The 16,167-nt window shown below is 48.4% G+C and overlaps 1 protein-coding gene across 2 annotated transcripts; it reads left to right on the forward strand.

Annotated features, from left to right (window-relative positions):
- Positions 1–1,455: 1,455 nt before the first annotated feature.
- strip2 (striatin interacting protein 2) lies at positions 1,456–15,996 on the forward strand (the record flags this gene model as incomplete). Of its 2 annotated transcripts, XM_067254071.1 has the most annotated exon segments (21): positions 1,456–1,525; positions 1,625–1,699; positions 3,605–3,739; positions 3,938–4,058; positions 4,841–4,909; positions 4,996–5,102; positions 5,378–5,505; positions 5,629–5,817; positions 6,184–6,234; positions 7,843–8,075; positions 9,278–9,343; positions 9,588–9,651; positions 9,968–10,039; positions 10,178–10,252; positions 10,386–10,483; positions 10,836–10,962; positions 11,968–12,068; positions 12,533–12,599; positions 12,985–13,089; positions 13,238–13,442; positions 13,531–15,996. In XM_067254071.1, coding segments are annotated over 21 exon segments (2,409 nt in total), but the record flags the coding sequence as incomplete, so codon positions are not given.
- Positions 15,997–16,167: the final 171 nt, after the last annotated feature.

The raw sequence follows: 16,167 nt of genomic DNA on the forward strand, positions 1-16,167 counted from the left end.
GAGCAGGGTAACATGGAGTGACTGAGAGAAATATCACAAATGTTCTAAGTTAAGGAAGGACTGGTCCTGTTGCCATAGGTCGGACAGACAGACAGACAGACAGAGACAGGCAGGCAGGTAGATAGACAGGCAGATAGGCAGGACCACAGTTTAGCAACATAGTGTGAAAAAACGTGTTGACAGTGAGTCAACTTTACTGCGTTGAATTGAGTGGCTGTCTGTCAATCTGCCAGTCTTTACTTAGGCCCTTCAAGCTCAGATATTATATCTGGCGATGACTGTCACTCCTGCAGTGTTCACTGCCTCAGATCAACACAGGTCAACCATCACATTTCATCATCGTACTCCAGGCTTGGGCAAACAGACCACTCATATAATGCCTAGCAAGGCTCAGGAACACCTGTGTTGTAAAATCCTAAAGAATCCTGTCGAGGTCATTCCGTGCGCCTTCTGTTTGTAAACTCAAATTACCTTCCCTGGGCCAATCTTGGGGATTCAATATATTTTTCATCCTGAATTGAGTTGCATTTAATCACTAAGCACCACTCTCTTGATTACATTGTGTCAGCCAAGATCAGTCAAACATAGATTATTGTGTGCATTATTATGATTGCACCTAGAGGTGTTCTTTAGAGTGCATGTGAGTGCTCAGATGTTGGTGTTGACCCAGTGGTACAGGGCCAACCATTTTTGTGTTGTCTGCATTGTCCTGATGTGGTTGTCTGGAGATGACTGGTTCACTATGGTGGGACAATGCGTACACTCTCCGTCTGTCTTCCTGCCCTGGGAGAAGATGCCTTTTAGCAGCTCTGACAGTGATGGGCTTTGTTCCCATCCCCCATTTTGTGTGTGTGTGTGTGTGTGTGTGTGTGCATGCGTGTGGATGGTAATGCACGTGTGTGGTTATACATGTGTCAAATTGTGTCTTGGTTTTTGTGGGACTGTGTGTGTGTGTGTTGGGCTGTACTGTAAGTATATACGTGTGTGTGTGTGTGTAAGGCTGTACTGTAAGTATATACGGGTGTGTGTTGGGCTGTACTGTAAGTATATACGTGTGTGTGTTGAGGTCTATATGGTGCCTGGAGTGCACATGGTAATCATGGGGTGAGTCTAATGTCAAAGCAGCAGAGACCCTTGACTGGCTACCATAGTTAATCCACTGTGAAATGTGGGGCATGTTGACTCCTGCTGTACTCTCCCTCCCTGCTTCTACCAAGGCTGCCGTACCGCATTTGCATAGTCATGCGGAACAACAAACGGGCTGTTTACCCGTCTGGTGAGGAGCAGTGGAAAAACCTGAAGAGTGTGTGTGTTTGTGTGTGTGTGTGTGTGTGTGTGTGTGTGGTTCCAAGGGAGTTCAAGGATAGGACTGGTGCCTACTCAGTATCCTGTTAGTGTTAGTCTGTGTGTGTGTGTGTGAGTCTGTCGCTTATTGTTGCTCTTTCACCTCCCCAGAGCTCCATGGAGTCCCCCAACCTAGAGTTTGAGTATGGGGACACAGACAGCCTGACTGCTGAGCTCTCAGGTGAGAAGGTTGTGTGTGTGTGTGTTTGTTTGTGTGTGTGTGTGTGTGTTTAACCATCTGCTGTCTCTCTCTCTCTCTCTGTCGTGTCTGTGTCCTCAGAGCTCTACAGTTACACCGAAGAGCCGGAGTTCTCTCTCAACAGGGACTACTTTGAGGAAGACTTCAGGAGCCATGGTACTGTGTGTGTGTGTTGTGTTTGTGTGTTTGTGTTGACTCAGCCAATGAGATTGTGTGTGTGTGTGCGCGGGTATGCTTTCTAAACTAGTGTGTGTATCAATTGGCCTCTGAATGACCTTGGATTAGCTGTCTGTTTCCATACCCACAAAATGGTTTACTTGTCATTTAATTAACAAGCTAGAGATGGATAGCTAGGGATCGACAGATTGCGAGAGATGGGATGGAGGCACAGAAAGACAAAGATAAAGAATGAATATATATAGAGAGAGATGTAGATGGAAGGATATAAATAGTCAGAGAAGGGTGAGGTAGAGATGGAAAGAAGAGAACAGATCCTGTAGATGGAGAGAGAGAGAGAGAGAAGAGACAGAGAGAAAGAGGTGGATGGAGAAGGAAGAGAGTGTGCAGAGAGAGAGAGAGAGAGAGAGAGAGAGAAGGGAGAGAGAGAGAAGGGAGAGAGAGATAAGGGAGAGAAAATGAGACTGATAGAACTAATAGAGCTCTCCCAGGTATTATGTTCCTCTGTCACCACTGGCTCCCTGCAAGGAGAGAGAAATCAACCGCCGGCAGTGTGTGTGTGCGTGTTGTGTGTGTTTGCGTGTTGTGTGTGTGCGTGTTGTGTGTGCATTTTGTTTTCGGTGTGTTGCTTCCTCTGAACTCATAACAGTCGTGAAGTGGGGATTGCTATGAACAGACACGCTCAGCTGCTCACTGTCACACACACACATTTTCGCACAGCAGTCACCGGCTCAGTTGTGTGTTAAACTGGCTTATCTTCATGCACAGCCAGAACCATAGGCATATCATGGCACTGATATCAACGGAGCCCTATCAGAGGAATGAAGGCTAAGTAACCTGACAGCGAAGAAAACCTGTGATGTTTTCTTCCTTGAGTCCTGTCGACTGACTCACCTGGGGTGTGTGTACTGTTCATCCGCTCCGACCTTGTGACATTGACATTGTGCCGTGTGTATCTGTGCAGGTATATGCCACCCCTTGTTGTTCTATGTCCTGCCAGCTTTAGCGGGCTTGATTCAGCCCGGCAGATGATGACACAGCACAAGGTTGAGCCGTCGGCTATAGATAGAGATTGAAGAACACGGACGAGCCTCGTAGACGTCGTCTGTTGATAGGATTGGTTTCTCCTCTCTCCATCTACCTCCGAGAGGCTGGAGGCATGAAAAGCAGGATAAGCAAGTCTGTTTGCCTGTCTGTTCAGCATAGATGAGAGAGAGAGATATGGAAGGAGAGAGAGATAGATAGAAAGAAAGAAGAAGTGCCAAAACAGTGAGGGACAGAGAGAGGACTGTCTCTCTGTCCGGGGTTTTCGTGTGCAGAGGCAGTGACAGTGTCCTCATCAATGTTTCAACACATGTGTCACCCCCCCATCACTCCTCAGTCTGTCATGCACCCTCCCCCCCCCCGTCCCCCCCCCCCCCCCGTCCCCCCCCGTCCCCCTCGTCACACTCCACTGCTCTCCGGTCAGAACGGCAGGATCACAACAGAGGCTTGCCCTCTCAGAGGGACTTCTTCAGGACATGACCTGTCTGTTTTTGTCTCTGTTTCTCTCTCTGTCCCTGCCCTGGCCCTGCCCTGTCCCTGTACATGGCTGGGCCAGATATAGCTCTGGCTGGTCAAGGACATTGTGACATCTGCCCCCCCCCCACCCCCCAGCTCCCCAGCTCCTCATTGGGGAGTGTTTTAACGAGCTGCTGTGATCCCTGCTAATCTCACACTCCGGTGGGAGGAAGGGAGGGAGGGGTTCAAAGTGAAACATTTGGAAGTGGAAAATAGATTTAGAGGTGAAAGATGAAATCCATGTTAAGTGTACCGAGTGCCTCCTAGATCTGTATTACCGTCACAGTGTTTGGAACAAGGCATTGTGCTGCCCCTGCGTTGCAGTGCGTGGCCGCAGGTGGGTCCAGCTGGGTGTGGAGGAGCAGAAGGCCTATGTGATGAGACTGCTGGATGCCCTGGAGGTCACCGACAGGGACAAGAGGCTGAAGGTGGCCCGGGCCATCCTCTACCTGGCTCAGGGTACCACTGGCTGCCACACACACACACTCACACTCATAAACACGCACAAATTGCCACCTTCCGCTAGTCATAACCACTTGTAGCAATTACAAATTATACATTATCATTGCATATCTTTCACAGTCAAATGTGTGTGTATGACTATACCTGTACATAAACCGCTTACATCTGTACACGTGGGTGGTGTGTGTTCCCCAGGTGTGTTTGATGACTGTGACACGGATGTGGACGTTCTGTACTGGTCCAGACACAACGTGTTCCTGCTGTACGACATGGGCATCTTCACCGCTCTGCTGGAGCTGCTCAGCATGGAGATAGAGTGAGTAGAGCACACACAATCTCAACACAACCTCAACACAACCTCAACATAACCTCAACACAACCTCAACATAACCTCAACACAACCTCAACACTTAGTCTAAACACAACCTCAACACCCTGAACACAAACAAACATTGCAGCCTAAACACAACATGTGTTGGTTTAGTGTTAGAGAGAGAGAGACAGACAGACAGCCAGAGAGAGATAGAGAGAGAGATAGAGAGAGAGATAGAGAGAGATATAGAGATAAAGAGAGAGATAGAGAGAAAGAAACAGACAGCCAGAGAGAGAGATAGAGAGAGAGCAGGACAGGCCCTCACCTCAGAGGCTTAAAGCAAACTGAACATCTATTTTTACTTTTCTTAAAGGCCTGGTGTGTGTGTGTGTGTGTGTGTGTGTGTGTGTGTGTGTGAGAGAGAGAGAGAGAGAGAGAGCATGTGGAACTGTCTCTAACATGAGTCAGTGTGGAAGCAGGGCTTCCTGTTCACTGGTTCCTCTGGCTCCTCTTTAATGAGCGAGCGCCATCAGCTTGCCTAAAGACACAGCTGCTGCACCTTGGCACACACACACACACACCCCACGTTTTGGGATCAATTCCCTAATTGCCACTCGTTACCCCACATTGGCCTCATCCCCAATTCTCCCCTTCTGTCCTGTCTGTTTTTCCCTGTTCTCTTTGGCCTTTTAAGGGCTGCCTGTCTGCCTGTCATTTTGAACTCTTAAGAGTTCTGTAGATGTTCCTCAAATTGTGTACGTGTGTGTATGTATGTGTGTGTTCAGTAACAACCAGGCGTGCAGCAGTGCGGTGAGGAAGCCTGCCATCTCTCTGGCGGACAGCACAGAACTCAGGTGAGAGTGGTTCCACACACACACACACACATGCCGCCCCACCGCCGCACACACTCACACCCTGAGCTCCCTGTCCTCTCCTGCAGAGTGCTGCTGAGTATCATGTACCTGATGGTGGAGACAGTCCGTATGCAGACAGAGGACGACAGGCCAGAGTGGAGGAGCAGCAGAGCCGCCTTCAAGGCTGAGCTAGGTGTGTGTGTGTGTGTGTGTGTGCGGTTTGAGTGTATGCGTGGTTAGTGTGTGTGTGTGTGGTTCGTGGGTGTGTGTGCATTAGTGTGTGTGTCTTTTTGCTCTTCTGCCTGCCTACATTTGTGTGTATTTGCAGTATTGCTTAGTCACCACGTACACAAACCATGCTGTCCTGAAGATACCAACAAACAAATACATGAATGACGGTCTGGCACCAGGCTGGTGTGGTGAACCATGCCTTGCCTCAGCGTGGTAGTGAAGTCCCTCATCCTCCAGGTTCCCCTCTGGACAACGGAGAGCCGTTTACCCTGCTGCTCTTCACCATGGTAACCAAGTTCTGCAGCATGAACGCCCCCCACTTCCCCATGAAGAAGGTTCTGCTGCTGCTGTGGAAGACCATCCTGGTCAGCACACAAACACACACCCACACACACATATTGAGAAAGTCTATTCTATAACTGTGTTCACCTGACATCTATGCAGTGTTTGTTACAGAAAGCGTTTGTGTGTGTGTGTGTGTCCACCAGTTTACCCTGGGGGGCTTTGAGGAGCTGCAGGAGTTGAAGGTGCGCGGTCGGGAGCGTCTGAACCTGGCGGCCCTCCCTGAGGACAGCATCAAGGTGGTGCGCGCCATGAGAGCTGCCTCCCCCCCCGCCTCCGCCATGGAGCTCATCGAGCAGCAGCAGCAGCAGAAGAGAGGCCGGCGCAGCCGCAGGGTAACACACACTAACGCACTCACTCACACACACTCAGACACACACACTCTCACACACCTCTGCGCTCGGCCCTACCCCTGGCCGTGACACACTTTTGGAGGTGTGTCAGTCAAAGCTTCTAAACCGGTCGGCATTCCCCTAGTGAAGAACACTAGTCTCCCCTTAGAGGTGCTGACATTCGCTCCCACTTCCTCCTATCTCTCCCTAACTCCTAATTGTGCTCCCCTCCCTCTGTTTCTCTAACGGGCTATCTGTACTGTAACTGTGCTGTGTGTAGAGCTTGGACTGCAGTAGTGGCTACGTGGCTCTTCTCTTCTCCCTGAGACTCACCTCACCTCCTCCCCCCTCTTCCTTGTGTCCCTACAGAGTGCCTTTGTTGATAGCTTGGAAGGAGACAGTCCCTTTGCCAAGAAGCAGGTCTTTACACACTATCCCTCCCTCTATCTTTCTCTCTCTCTGCATAAGCTCTCTGCCTTGGGCTGGTCTTGCACACTCTTTTTTTTTTATCTCAACTTCTTCACCTCCTCTGCCTCCTCCCTTTCTTCCTCTCTTTCTTCTCTTCCTCTGCCGTTTCTTTTGTCCTTCTCCTTTTTCGTCCCTGCCGTCTTTCCTTCTCTTCGTCTCTTCTTCTCCCTGTCTCTTCCCTCTCTGCCTTTCCTCCTCTTCCTCCACTCTGGTCTGCTCTGCGTGGTTGGGACAAAGAGACAGACAGGCTTGCTGGCTTGCTGACTAGCTGGCCTTCTGGCTGGAAGGCTGTTTCTGTGGTCACCCAGACCAGAGCAGGCCACCAGTCCCAGGTCACTGCAGACATGGACACTAGCCTCTGTGGTAGCTGTAGTCTCCATCAACTCAACATGGCTACCTCCAGGCCCCTGACCTGCTGGGCACCACTGTACTATACTCTCAACACACAGGGTGAAAGGTCAATTATGTTTCAGATCTGTCAATTTAGGAAGTGATTTGAACTTTTGTTTTTGGTTCAAATACATTTCCCTATTTCCTGTTGTTGGACTGGCACGTCAGTTTACTTTCTGACTTGGAGAAATGGAAACAGGATTGGCCTCCAACCCTTGCTAGACACACCCACCAGCTCTGCTCCACCTATCAGAGAATGGCTTTGTCTTCTTCATGGGATATGAGTCACAATGCGTCACCTGCACCAGGCCCCTCCTCACCACACCCCCGCCACCACCTCTCTCTCTCTCTCTCTCTCTCTCTCTCTCTCTCTCTCTCTCTCTCTCTCTCTCTCTCTCTCTCTCTCTCTCTCTCTCTCTTCCTTCTTCCCTCTCTCTTCTCTCTTTCTTGTCTGTCTCTATTCTCTTCCTCCTTCTTCTTTCTCTCTTCTCCTTCTCTCTAGCAACCACAGCGCCACCATACATTGACTGCTGTGGCAGTGCGCTCTACTTCTGCAACCCACCGTGCCTGATGCTTGCGTTTGGTTGGCTCAGTCATTCATCTAGCTCCCCTACCTAAGTGTTTGAGTAGATTGGGCTTGTGTTGACCTAACTGTGATGGGAATGCTATTTCTCTGTGTAACACCTGCGTATGGGTGTGGATAAGATGCTACTAGGTCTGTGATTGATGAGCTACTACCCAGGTGGAGTATGCAGTCCTCCTATGGTAAGTCTGGAAGGAGTTTGAGTCCTAACTTCCTGTCTTGCTTGCGCCTGATGTGGAAGGACTGCAGTTTTCTTATTGGTTGCCAGAACTCAAGGGGATGGTGATTGGCTGATAATGGAGATAGAGGTGTATGTGTAGTTCTGGTGTTGAAACAGGTCACAGGCCTAGTCCCTGGATCCTTGTTAATTCTATTCCTGGTCTAAAGACTAAGGGGAATCTGCATTTCATATGCTTTTTAACAATACGATATTTGTCATTTTTCCAATTTTGAGCAAATAGTCAATATATCCTACAATTGCTATATGAAAATGCTAGTTAGTGGAGGAGTGGTTTTGCCGACCTCACAGCCAGCACAGACCCTGCGCTCTCTTACGCCCCCTGCTGGTCCACACTCTGCCCCCGCAGCCCCTGGTGAAGCAGGACAGCCTGGACACCTACAACGAGCGCGACCCCTTCAAGAACGACGAGGCGAGGGACGAGGAGGAGGACGGCGACGACGCCGACAGCGGCATAGAGGGGGAGGTGGACCCCCTGGACCGCGATGTCATCATCCAGCCTCCACCCCCGCCGCCGCCCCTCCGGCCCCCGACAGAGAGGGTCTCCTTCCCCAAGGGGCTCCCCTGGGCACCCAAGGTCAGGTGAGACACCCAGGCTCCGTTCCCAACACCAGGAACCAGCGGCTCCACACTGTCGACCCTACATCCAGCAGTGCTCGTGGAGATGGGTGGAGAAGATAGGAGCGCTGTTCCAAAGCCTCCTCATCGCTTTCTCCTCTGTGTCTCTCCGCTAGAGAGAGTGGCCTACCTTCTCCCTGTCCAGTGTGCACAGCTCCAGGGACATGAATTATGCAGCTGAGATGGAGGGGGGAGATGAGAGGAGGAGGAGAGGAGAGCGGGAGGGTTAGATGAAAGGAGGAGGGATAGGTGGCTAGATGAAAGATAGGGGTTGAATGGAGGGGAGGGGGGCAAATGACCAAGTGCAAGTCTCGGCGCTTATCGTCCGCTCCTCGTTATGGAGTAAACTCACGCATTATTCATTTTATCATAAGCGTGAGGGAGTGTGTGTGTTGGTGTGTGTGGGCTTGTGTGTTTCGAGCGTGGTGGTGGGCTGGACTGTTTTACGAGATGAGATGAGTGTCAAATGTGGCCCTGCAGAGAGAGAGAGAGAGAGAGAGAGAGAGAGAGAGAGAGAGAGAGAGAGAGAGAGAGAGAGAGAGAGAGAGGTGAGAGAGAGAGAGAGAGAGAGAGTGTGTGTGAGAGAGAGAGACTTAAGAGGGGGGAGGCTATTAAGAGAGGGGGGGGGGGAGATGGAGGAGGAGAGATTGGGGAAAGGGCGGGAGAAAGCTAGACGAAGGGGAAGAGAGAGAGTGGGGTTAGGCAGAAGCAGCCCATGGCAGTGTGACTGATGGGATGTAAGAACTCCCACAGCACACTGGCACTGTGTGTGTGAACGTGTGTGTGTATGCACGTGTGTGTGTGCACGTGTGTGTGTGTGTGCACGCGTGTGTGTGTGTGTGTCTGTGTGTGTGTGTGTGTGAAGCACTCTTGCAGGATTAAAGCCACTCGTATGTTCAGAGCGTTTGTGGATTATAGTGAATGTGCTTTTAGGTTTCTTCCCTCACAGTGCTATAGCTTTACTTAGCGGGCTAATTGAGCATGCAGGCGCCTTTGGTTGCAAGACCTTGCAAACCCTCCTATGAGACACTCACCTGTCTGTCTGTTTCTACCTGTCTGGCCGTTTGGCTCTGTGTGTTGGTCTGTCTGTCTTCCTGCCTGCCTGTCTCTCTACCTGTCTGTCTGTCTCTCACTCTGTCTTTCTCTCTCCCCCTGTCTGTCCATAGGGAGAAAGACATTGAGACATTCCTAGAGACGAGCAGGAACAAGTTCATTGGCTTCACTTTGGGAAAGTAAGTAGTAGTAGTCATTTTTTATTTCTGTCTATATAAACCAAAAAATCCTAAGTGAATCCACATAGAAATACTAAGGCATTCAATTGAAAGGGAAACTAAACTAAACCAAAAAAATAAATATTATATTCACCCGAAAAGCTATAGGCTGAAGGGTTAGTCTGTCAGAGTCTGTGTTGACCGCTTGGCAGTTAGACCAACATACAGGAAGTGGAACAGCCAAGATGTGTTTTCTCTCCTTCAGTGACACAGAGACCCTGGTGGGCTTACCGAGGCCCATACACGAGAGCGTGAAGACCCTGAAACAGGTGAGAGGACGAATCCATCTCATCAACCGCGTTCCCCTATTCCTTCCCTGTCTTAGTCACACCTGTCAATCCCTCTCTCTTCTCTCAGTGCGGCCCACTCTTTCTTTCCTCCTACTCAGGTCGTCAGTGTTTCTACTGAGTGACTCAAAGGCCAATCTTTCGTCACGCCATCCTTTCACGGATGATCAATACCTGTGGAGATTGACATCCCACTCACGGCAATCAAACGCGTTCGATTGACGCGTAACAACTGACTCAGAAAACGGACAGAAATGTCCTCTTTCTGAATCCCAACCTCCTCCTTCCTCTCCTCCAGCACAAATATGTCTCTATCGCCGAGGTGCAGATCAAGAGAGAGGAGGAGCTTCAGAAGTGCCCTATGACCCTGGTCAGTGACGCCATCTTTGTAGTCTTTCACGCCATGCAAATCTCACTGTAGCCTTATGGCCCGGTTCCAGCACTATTACCGTGTGCCATTCCTTCCGTGGGGTTGAGTGTCCTTGCTGAGTGTGTATGTCTTGCTCAGGGGGAGGAGGAGGTAGAGGAGACCCCAGCAGAGATCCTGTATCTGGGCATGCTTCCCAACCTCTCCCAGTACGTGGTGAGTGTCTCTCGGGTGCTGTAGCATGGCGGTTATGCAGTATGTGCTGATGTGGGCTCATGTCGTTCCATACTACATTCGAACGACGCCAGCCCTTTCGGCCAATCATCTGCCTGTGCCCCCCTCCCCTCAGATTGCCCTGCTGAAGCTGCTATTGGCTGCTGCCCCCACCTCCAAGGCCAAGACCGACTCGATCAACATCCTTGCCGATGTGCTGCCAGAGGAGATGCCGTACGTATTGACACCCCTCCGTGGAAATGAATGATACCCACCCATTGATCAGCGGGGACTAAATTGATACCCATCCAAGAATAGCATTGGCCCTACTCGTCCAGATATATGTGAGACAAACAATGACATATGGGCTCATCTCAATGTACCATCATGGTGCTGTCACACCATCTCCTTACCAGTGGCTAAATAACTGACTAAAAGAATCTAGATCAAAGGAGATTATTTGAACCATTCTGACACAGAAATTAATAGCTTGTTTTGTGAGGCCGTCGCTATGAATCATGAGAGATTTGTCCCTTTTGTGTGTGCCTGTGTGTGTGTGTGTGTGTATGGGTGCATGTGCGTACAGAATAACAGTTCTTCAGAGCATGAAGCTGGGTATTGACGTCAACAGACACAAGGAGATCATCGTCAAGGCCATCTCTGCCCTGCTGCTGCTGCTGCTCAAGCACTTCAAACTCAACCACATCTACCAGGTTGCTCTCTCTGTCTCACACACACACACACACACACACTCTCTCTTTCTGTCCCTCACACACTCTGTCTGTTTTGCTCTCTCACATACTGTATACACACACTGTATCTCTCTCACATACGTACGCACACACGCTCTCTCTCTTTGTGTTACACCCACACTCTCTCTCTCACACACACAAACATACACACACACACGCAAACTCTCACACACGCACATGCACACGTGCTCATGTTTTAATTCCATCTCTCCCACTCTCTCTCTCTCCATCTCCCTCTCCCTCCCTCCATCACTCTCCCCAAACAACCTAACCAATGCATCCCACCCCCAACCGCCTATCTCCACCTCCATATGTACCAGGTTAGCCACTGTCTAATCTTCTCCTCCTCCCTCCATCCTCCGCCCTTCACTTCCATCCTCCTCCTTCTATCCCCCACTCCTCCCCATTCTCCGCCAAAGCCTTCACATCCTGCACTGGTCTGATAGGCACACAGTCAACAATCTATTCATCTCAGCACCAAGCAGGGAAATTGAAAGAGTGTGTGGGGAGACGGGGGGTGGGGAGGATTTGGGCTCTGAACACTCCAAGCTCCCTCTCTCTTGTGACGGGGGCTTTCATTCCTATTTTCGAGAGATTATGTTCTTCTCATTTCTCCATCGTGCTGTCCTCATCTTACAGGGTGTAAGAGATAGGTCTCCTGCATACATATCCACACTCCTCACCACAAATGTGTTGTCATCAGATATACTCTCTCAGCGTTCCCGATGTTAGCCAACAGGGCATCCTCTTAGAAACAGAAGGAGCATCTGCTCTGCTGAAGACATATTGTGTACATGTAGGGTCTTACGTGGCAATTATTTGGTTGAAAAAGGTTGCTTCGGCTGTTAGGGTTAGGATATTCACATGCTGTGGCGCCACCTGCTGTCTGAAGGGAGCACTCACATCCCCGCTGTGATTCTAATTGGATGCTCTGTGGTTTTCACTGTGGGCCTCACCTCCGTGCAGTTTGAGATCGTGTCCCAGCACTTGGTGTTCGCCAACTGCATTCCTCTCATCCTCAAGTTCTTCAACCAAAACATCATGTCCTACATCAGTGCCAAGAACAGGTAGGAGCCACTGCCTGTCTCGCTACCTTGGCCGTTTAGCATCCAAATAAGGACCTGACTTCCTGTCAATGTTTATTCAGGGCTGCGTCAGTGCCTAAATAAGGACAGGACTTTGTGTCTGCCAAGCCCAAGTGGCATCAGGGTAGCTGTGCCAAATATATATTGTGTGATTGCACAAAAACGTTTTCACACTTCCATGACAGGATAAACTGCCCGTGTGTGTACACTTGTGTGAGTGTGTGTGTCTGCATGTGTGTGTGAGAGAAACTCATATTGACACAATCTCTCCTTTCCATAGCTCTCATTGTATTGTATACATCAAAGTATTTATGTGCCCTTTAGATGTGCGCTTCCAGGTATATTGCGCTTGTATACAAGCGTGTGTGTGGTTTGTATACACTGTATATTTATGTGTGTGTGTGTGTGACGGCATGTGTCTGCTTCTCTCCACGTGTGTGTTGCAGTATATGTGTACTGGACTTCCCTCACAGTGTGGTCCATGAGATGCCTGAGCTCACAGCTGAGAGCCTGGTGAGTGTGCTCTGTCCTCTCTCTCTCTCTCTCTCTCTCTCTCTCTCTCTCTCTCTCTCTCTCTCTCTCTCTCTCTCTCTCTCTCTCTCTCTCTCTCTCTCTCTCACTCTCTGTGTCTCTCTCTCTTTCTCTCTCTCTCTGTCTGCCATTGCTCTCCACTCTCCCGTCCAGTGTACTGTGCTTGTTTTGCTTTTTTGTTAGATTATGTGTACGTAAAATTGAGCCTTTGGTCAACATTGGTTGTTTTAAAATGTGCTATGGAAGCTGGGGGCTTTTTCAGTGCACTGGCAGTGCAATTGTGGGATTTTTTTTTTTACCTCCTGAATGAACATACTGTGCTGTTATCTTCAACCTTTTTACGATTGGCTGTTCTGTGTGTTTGCAGGAAGCTGGGGATAGTAACCAGTTTTGCTGGAGGAATCTGTTCTCCTGTATCAACCTGCTCAGGGTCCTTAACAAGCTCACCAAGTGGAAGCACTCCAGAACCATGGTACTTGGAACCATGGAAACCTCGTCTCCTTGGCCTTGCTTTCTTCCTTCCACCCATTGTCCATCCCCTTGAAACAGCGACACACAGAGCTATAGGAGGCCAGATTCAAGTTTCAGAGCAGAAAACACGTTCTCCTCTTGGTCCTCAGATGCTGGTGGTGTTCAAGTCTGCTCCCATCCTGAAGAGGGCGCTGAAGGTGAAGCAGGCCATGATGCAGCTGTACGTCCTCAAGCTGCTCAAGATCCAGACCAAGTACCTGGGGCGCCAGTGGAGGAAGAGCAACATGAAGACCATGTCGGCCATCTACCAGAAGGTCCGACACAGACTCAACGACGACTGGGCCTACGGGAACGGTGAGGAATGTGCCGGAGCGCGGTCGACCCAGTGATGAGCAGCGGGGGGCCGTGTGTTTAGATGACTTCTGTCTCTTCTCTCTCCCAGACATCGACGCTCGGCCGTGGGACTTCCAAGCGGAGGAGTGTGCCCTGAGGGAGAGCATCGAGAAGTTCAACAGCCGCCGCTACGACAAGAACCAGAACGGAGAGTTCGCCCCCGTCGACAACTGCTTGCAAAGCGTCCTGGGACAGCGCGTGGAGCTGCCGGAGGACTTTCACTATAGTTATGAGATGTGGCTGGAGAGGGAGGTCTTCTCACAGCCCATCCAATGGGAGGGCCTGCTGCAGGGCCCGTAGCCAATCAAGGGAGGGCAGAATATACAGACCCGTATAAACGCAGACATGAATGCAAGGTTAACACACACACACACACACACCAGAAACAGGTGCCTATAAATACTCTTATCTTGATGTACGTACGCGTAGGCATACATAGAATGTATGTATCTAGAAGCATCTATATCAGAAACTGTGTGACTACATGACAACAGAGTACTATGGCAAGAGCAGGCTCCATTTACCAGCTACATAGAAGATGGTCCCCTTGGTATTAGTTATCTCTCTGCATACAGATGGTCAGAACATAACCTTTCTGGTTTTCGTCATTTTTCAATTACTGCCATTGTCCCTTTTTTTTGTTAAAGATGTACATTTTGTACACTGTATATTTGAAGGTTTACGGTTGTATTTATTCAGTTCAAACTTGTAATTGTTAGTCTATGAAAGTTCAGTTGATATTAGGACTTTGTATATTTCTAGAAATGGGCCTTTTTGGAAACAAACCACTGTGTGTGACCAGGGTATTTTGGTAATTACTATTTAGAGTAGCATGAAGCATACTCCGGTCTAGAATTACTGTCGGTCCTTTCTGTTGTAATATCAAAAACAGAGACTGTTAACAATAAGTTTACTTTGGTCGAGTCTAGTGGGCAACTTGAAAAAAGAACGCTAGGTGGGAAGAAAGGAGGGATGAAAGAAGGAATAAAGTGGTGTTGAAGGAAGACAGGAACAAGGAGAGGAAGAGAGGAAGGAAGAAAGATAGGAATTGGCAAGAGTTTCTGATGCTAGTCTGTGAGGTTTATCTCGGGACTGACGGGTTGAAGGGGTGTGATGGGGCGGGTTGGGAGCCTATGGAAGGATGACCTTCTCTGGGTAAGTCCGAAAAGAGGCTCCCTCTCTACTGTGTTGAAAGTCTTGTCCTCTAAGAGGTTGTTTGTTCTCTATCTTCCTCACAGCAGTCCACCTCACTGCCTTTATAGAGCAAAGCACAGCTCACCGGGACAGCAGCAATGACAGCACAGTATCTTCCCCCAGCTCCAAGTGTCCTTGGTGAGATCACATCACCTCTTCCTGAGCTTAATAGACCGCTGCTACACAATGACACTGGATTTTCTATGAGGGCATATGTTACTGAGTCATCTCTCTTCCCCACTACTGTACACCCCTCTGTTCTGAAACCTCCAGTTGAATACATTTAATGAGCACAGGAGTCAATGTCAACACCCTTTTACACCACTGTTCAGTAGCTATTGATTCATTGTTGCTGGAATTTTGGCTTTGTTGATTCGCTTGTTATCTGTGTATTGAACCATGATTGTGTAACTGAGATGTCTTGAATTGTGCTCTTCTCCGTGAAAATGTGCATGTTTGCAGTTATTGTTCTGTTTTGTAAACATCCTATTTAAACCGCATTCAATAACTTTTCTACAAGATTTTTAAAAAGTAAATTTTGGTTGAATGATGTTTTTAAATGCACAGTCTGGGCTGTCACGTTCTGCACTCAGTAGTGTTGCACTTAAAAATAAAAAAAAAGAAGCTTGTCACCCCTATTTTAGGTCTTCACTTGATTGGAATGAAAATGCCTAAAAGCTATGAACGTGATTCAGTATCTCACATGTCTAGATTCTCAGGTTTATGCTGTTACATTGTAAAGATCCAGGGTTTGTACTGTAAACTAAGTAAAGAGTTCCTTATCCACTACCTACTGTGTTGGTAGTAAAACCAACTGAGGACTCCTGTGCACTGACACGTTTATAGTCTCTGAATACACAGTCATGATTTTTATGGGCCTGTTTTATGTTTCTGTCTGTCACCAATTTGTTTTAGAGGTTTGTACCTCAAGTGCCAAAGTTATGAGTGCAGGTATTTCTTTGGAATTACTTCCATGGTTTGTATTCATATGCCTTACTTGGGGCATCTCTCGTTGCAAACAACACAATTATTTTGCAATATTCTTTTTATTTTCTACCTGAATTGTACAGAAAGACTAGACATGTTCTAAACAGATTTATTGTAATGACATTTGTTTTGCATTGTGTATGGATGTAGCTAAATGTGTTTTGGTTACAATTATAAATATTTCCACATCGAGTAGTCTAGGAAACACTCAATGAATTTGTTCAGAGGTGTGTGCAATTATAGATATACTGACATTGTGGCATTATTCTATTGAATGACAAATTATTATCAGAGTTCTTATTAAAATACATTAAAGTATAAAACATTTACTGTTGCCGAGTTAAAATGCTGTGTTTCAGTTTGCACTGTATTTCTCCATTCTCTCTGAGCATAGTTGCTATTTTGAACCATTTCAAGGACGTTTGTGTGTGTGTGTGTGTGCTTCTGCTCGTGATATTCTGATACCAACACTAGTATATAATGTGCTTGTTGAAACTATAACACA

The sequence above is a fragment of the Osmerus mordax genome, chromosome 17 (genome assembly GCF_038355195.1).
Source record: "Osmerus mordax isolate fOsmMor3 chromosome 17, fOsmMor3.pri, whole genome shotgun sequence".
Taxonomy (NCBI): Eukaryota; Metazoa; Chordata; class Actinopteri; order Osmeriformes; family Osmeridae; genus Osmerus; species Osmerus mordax.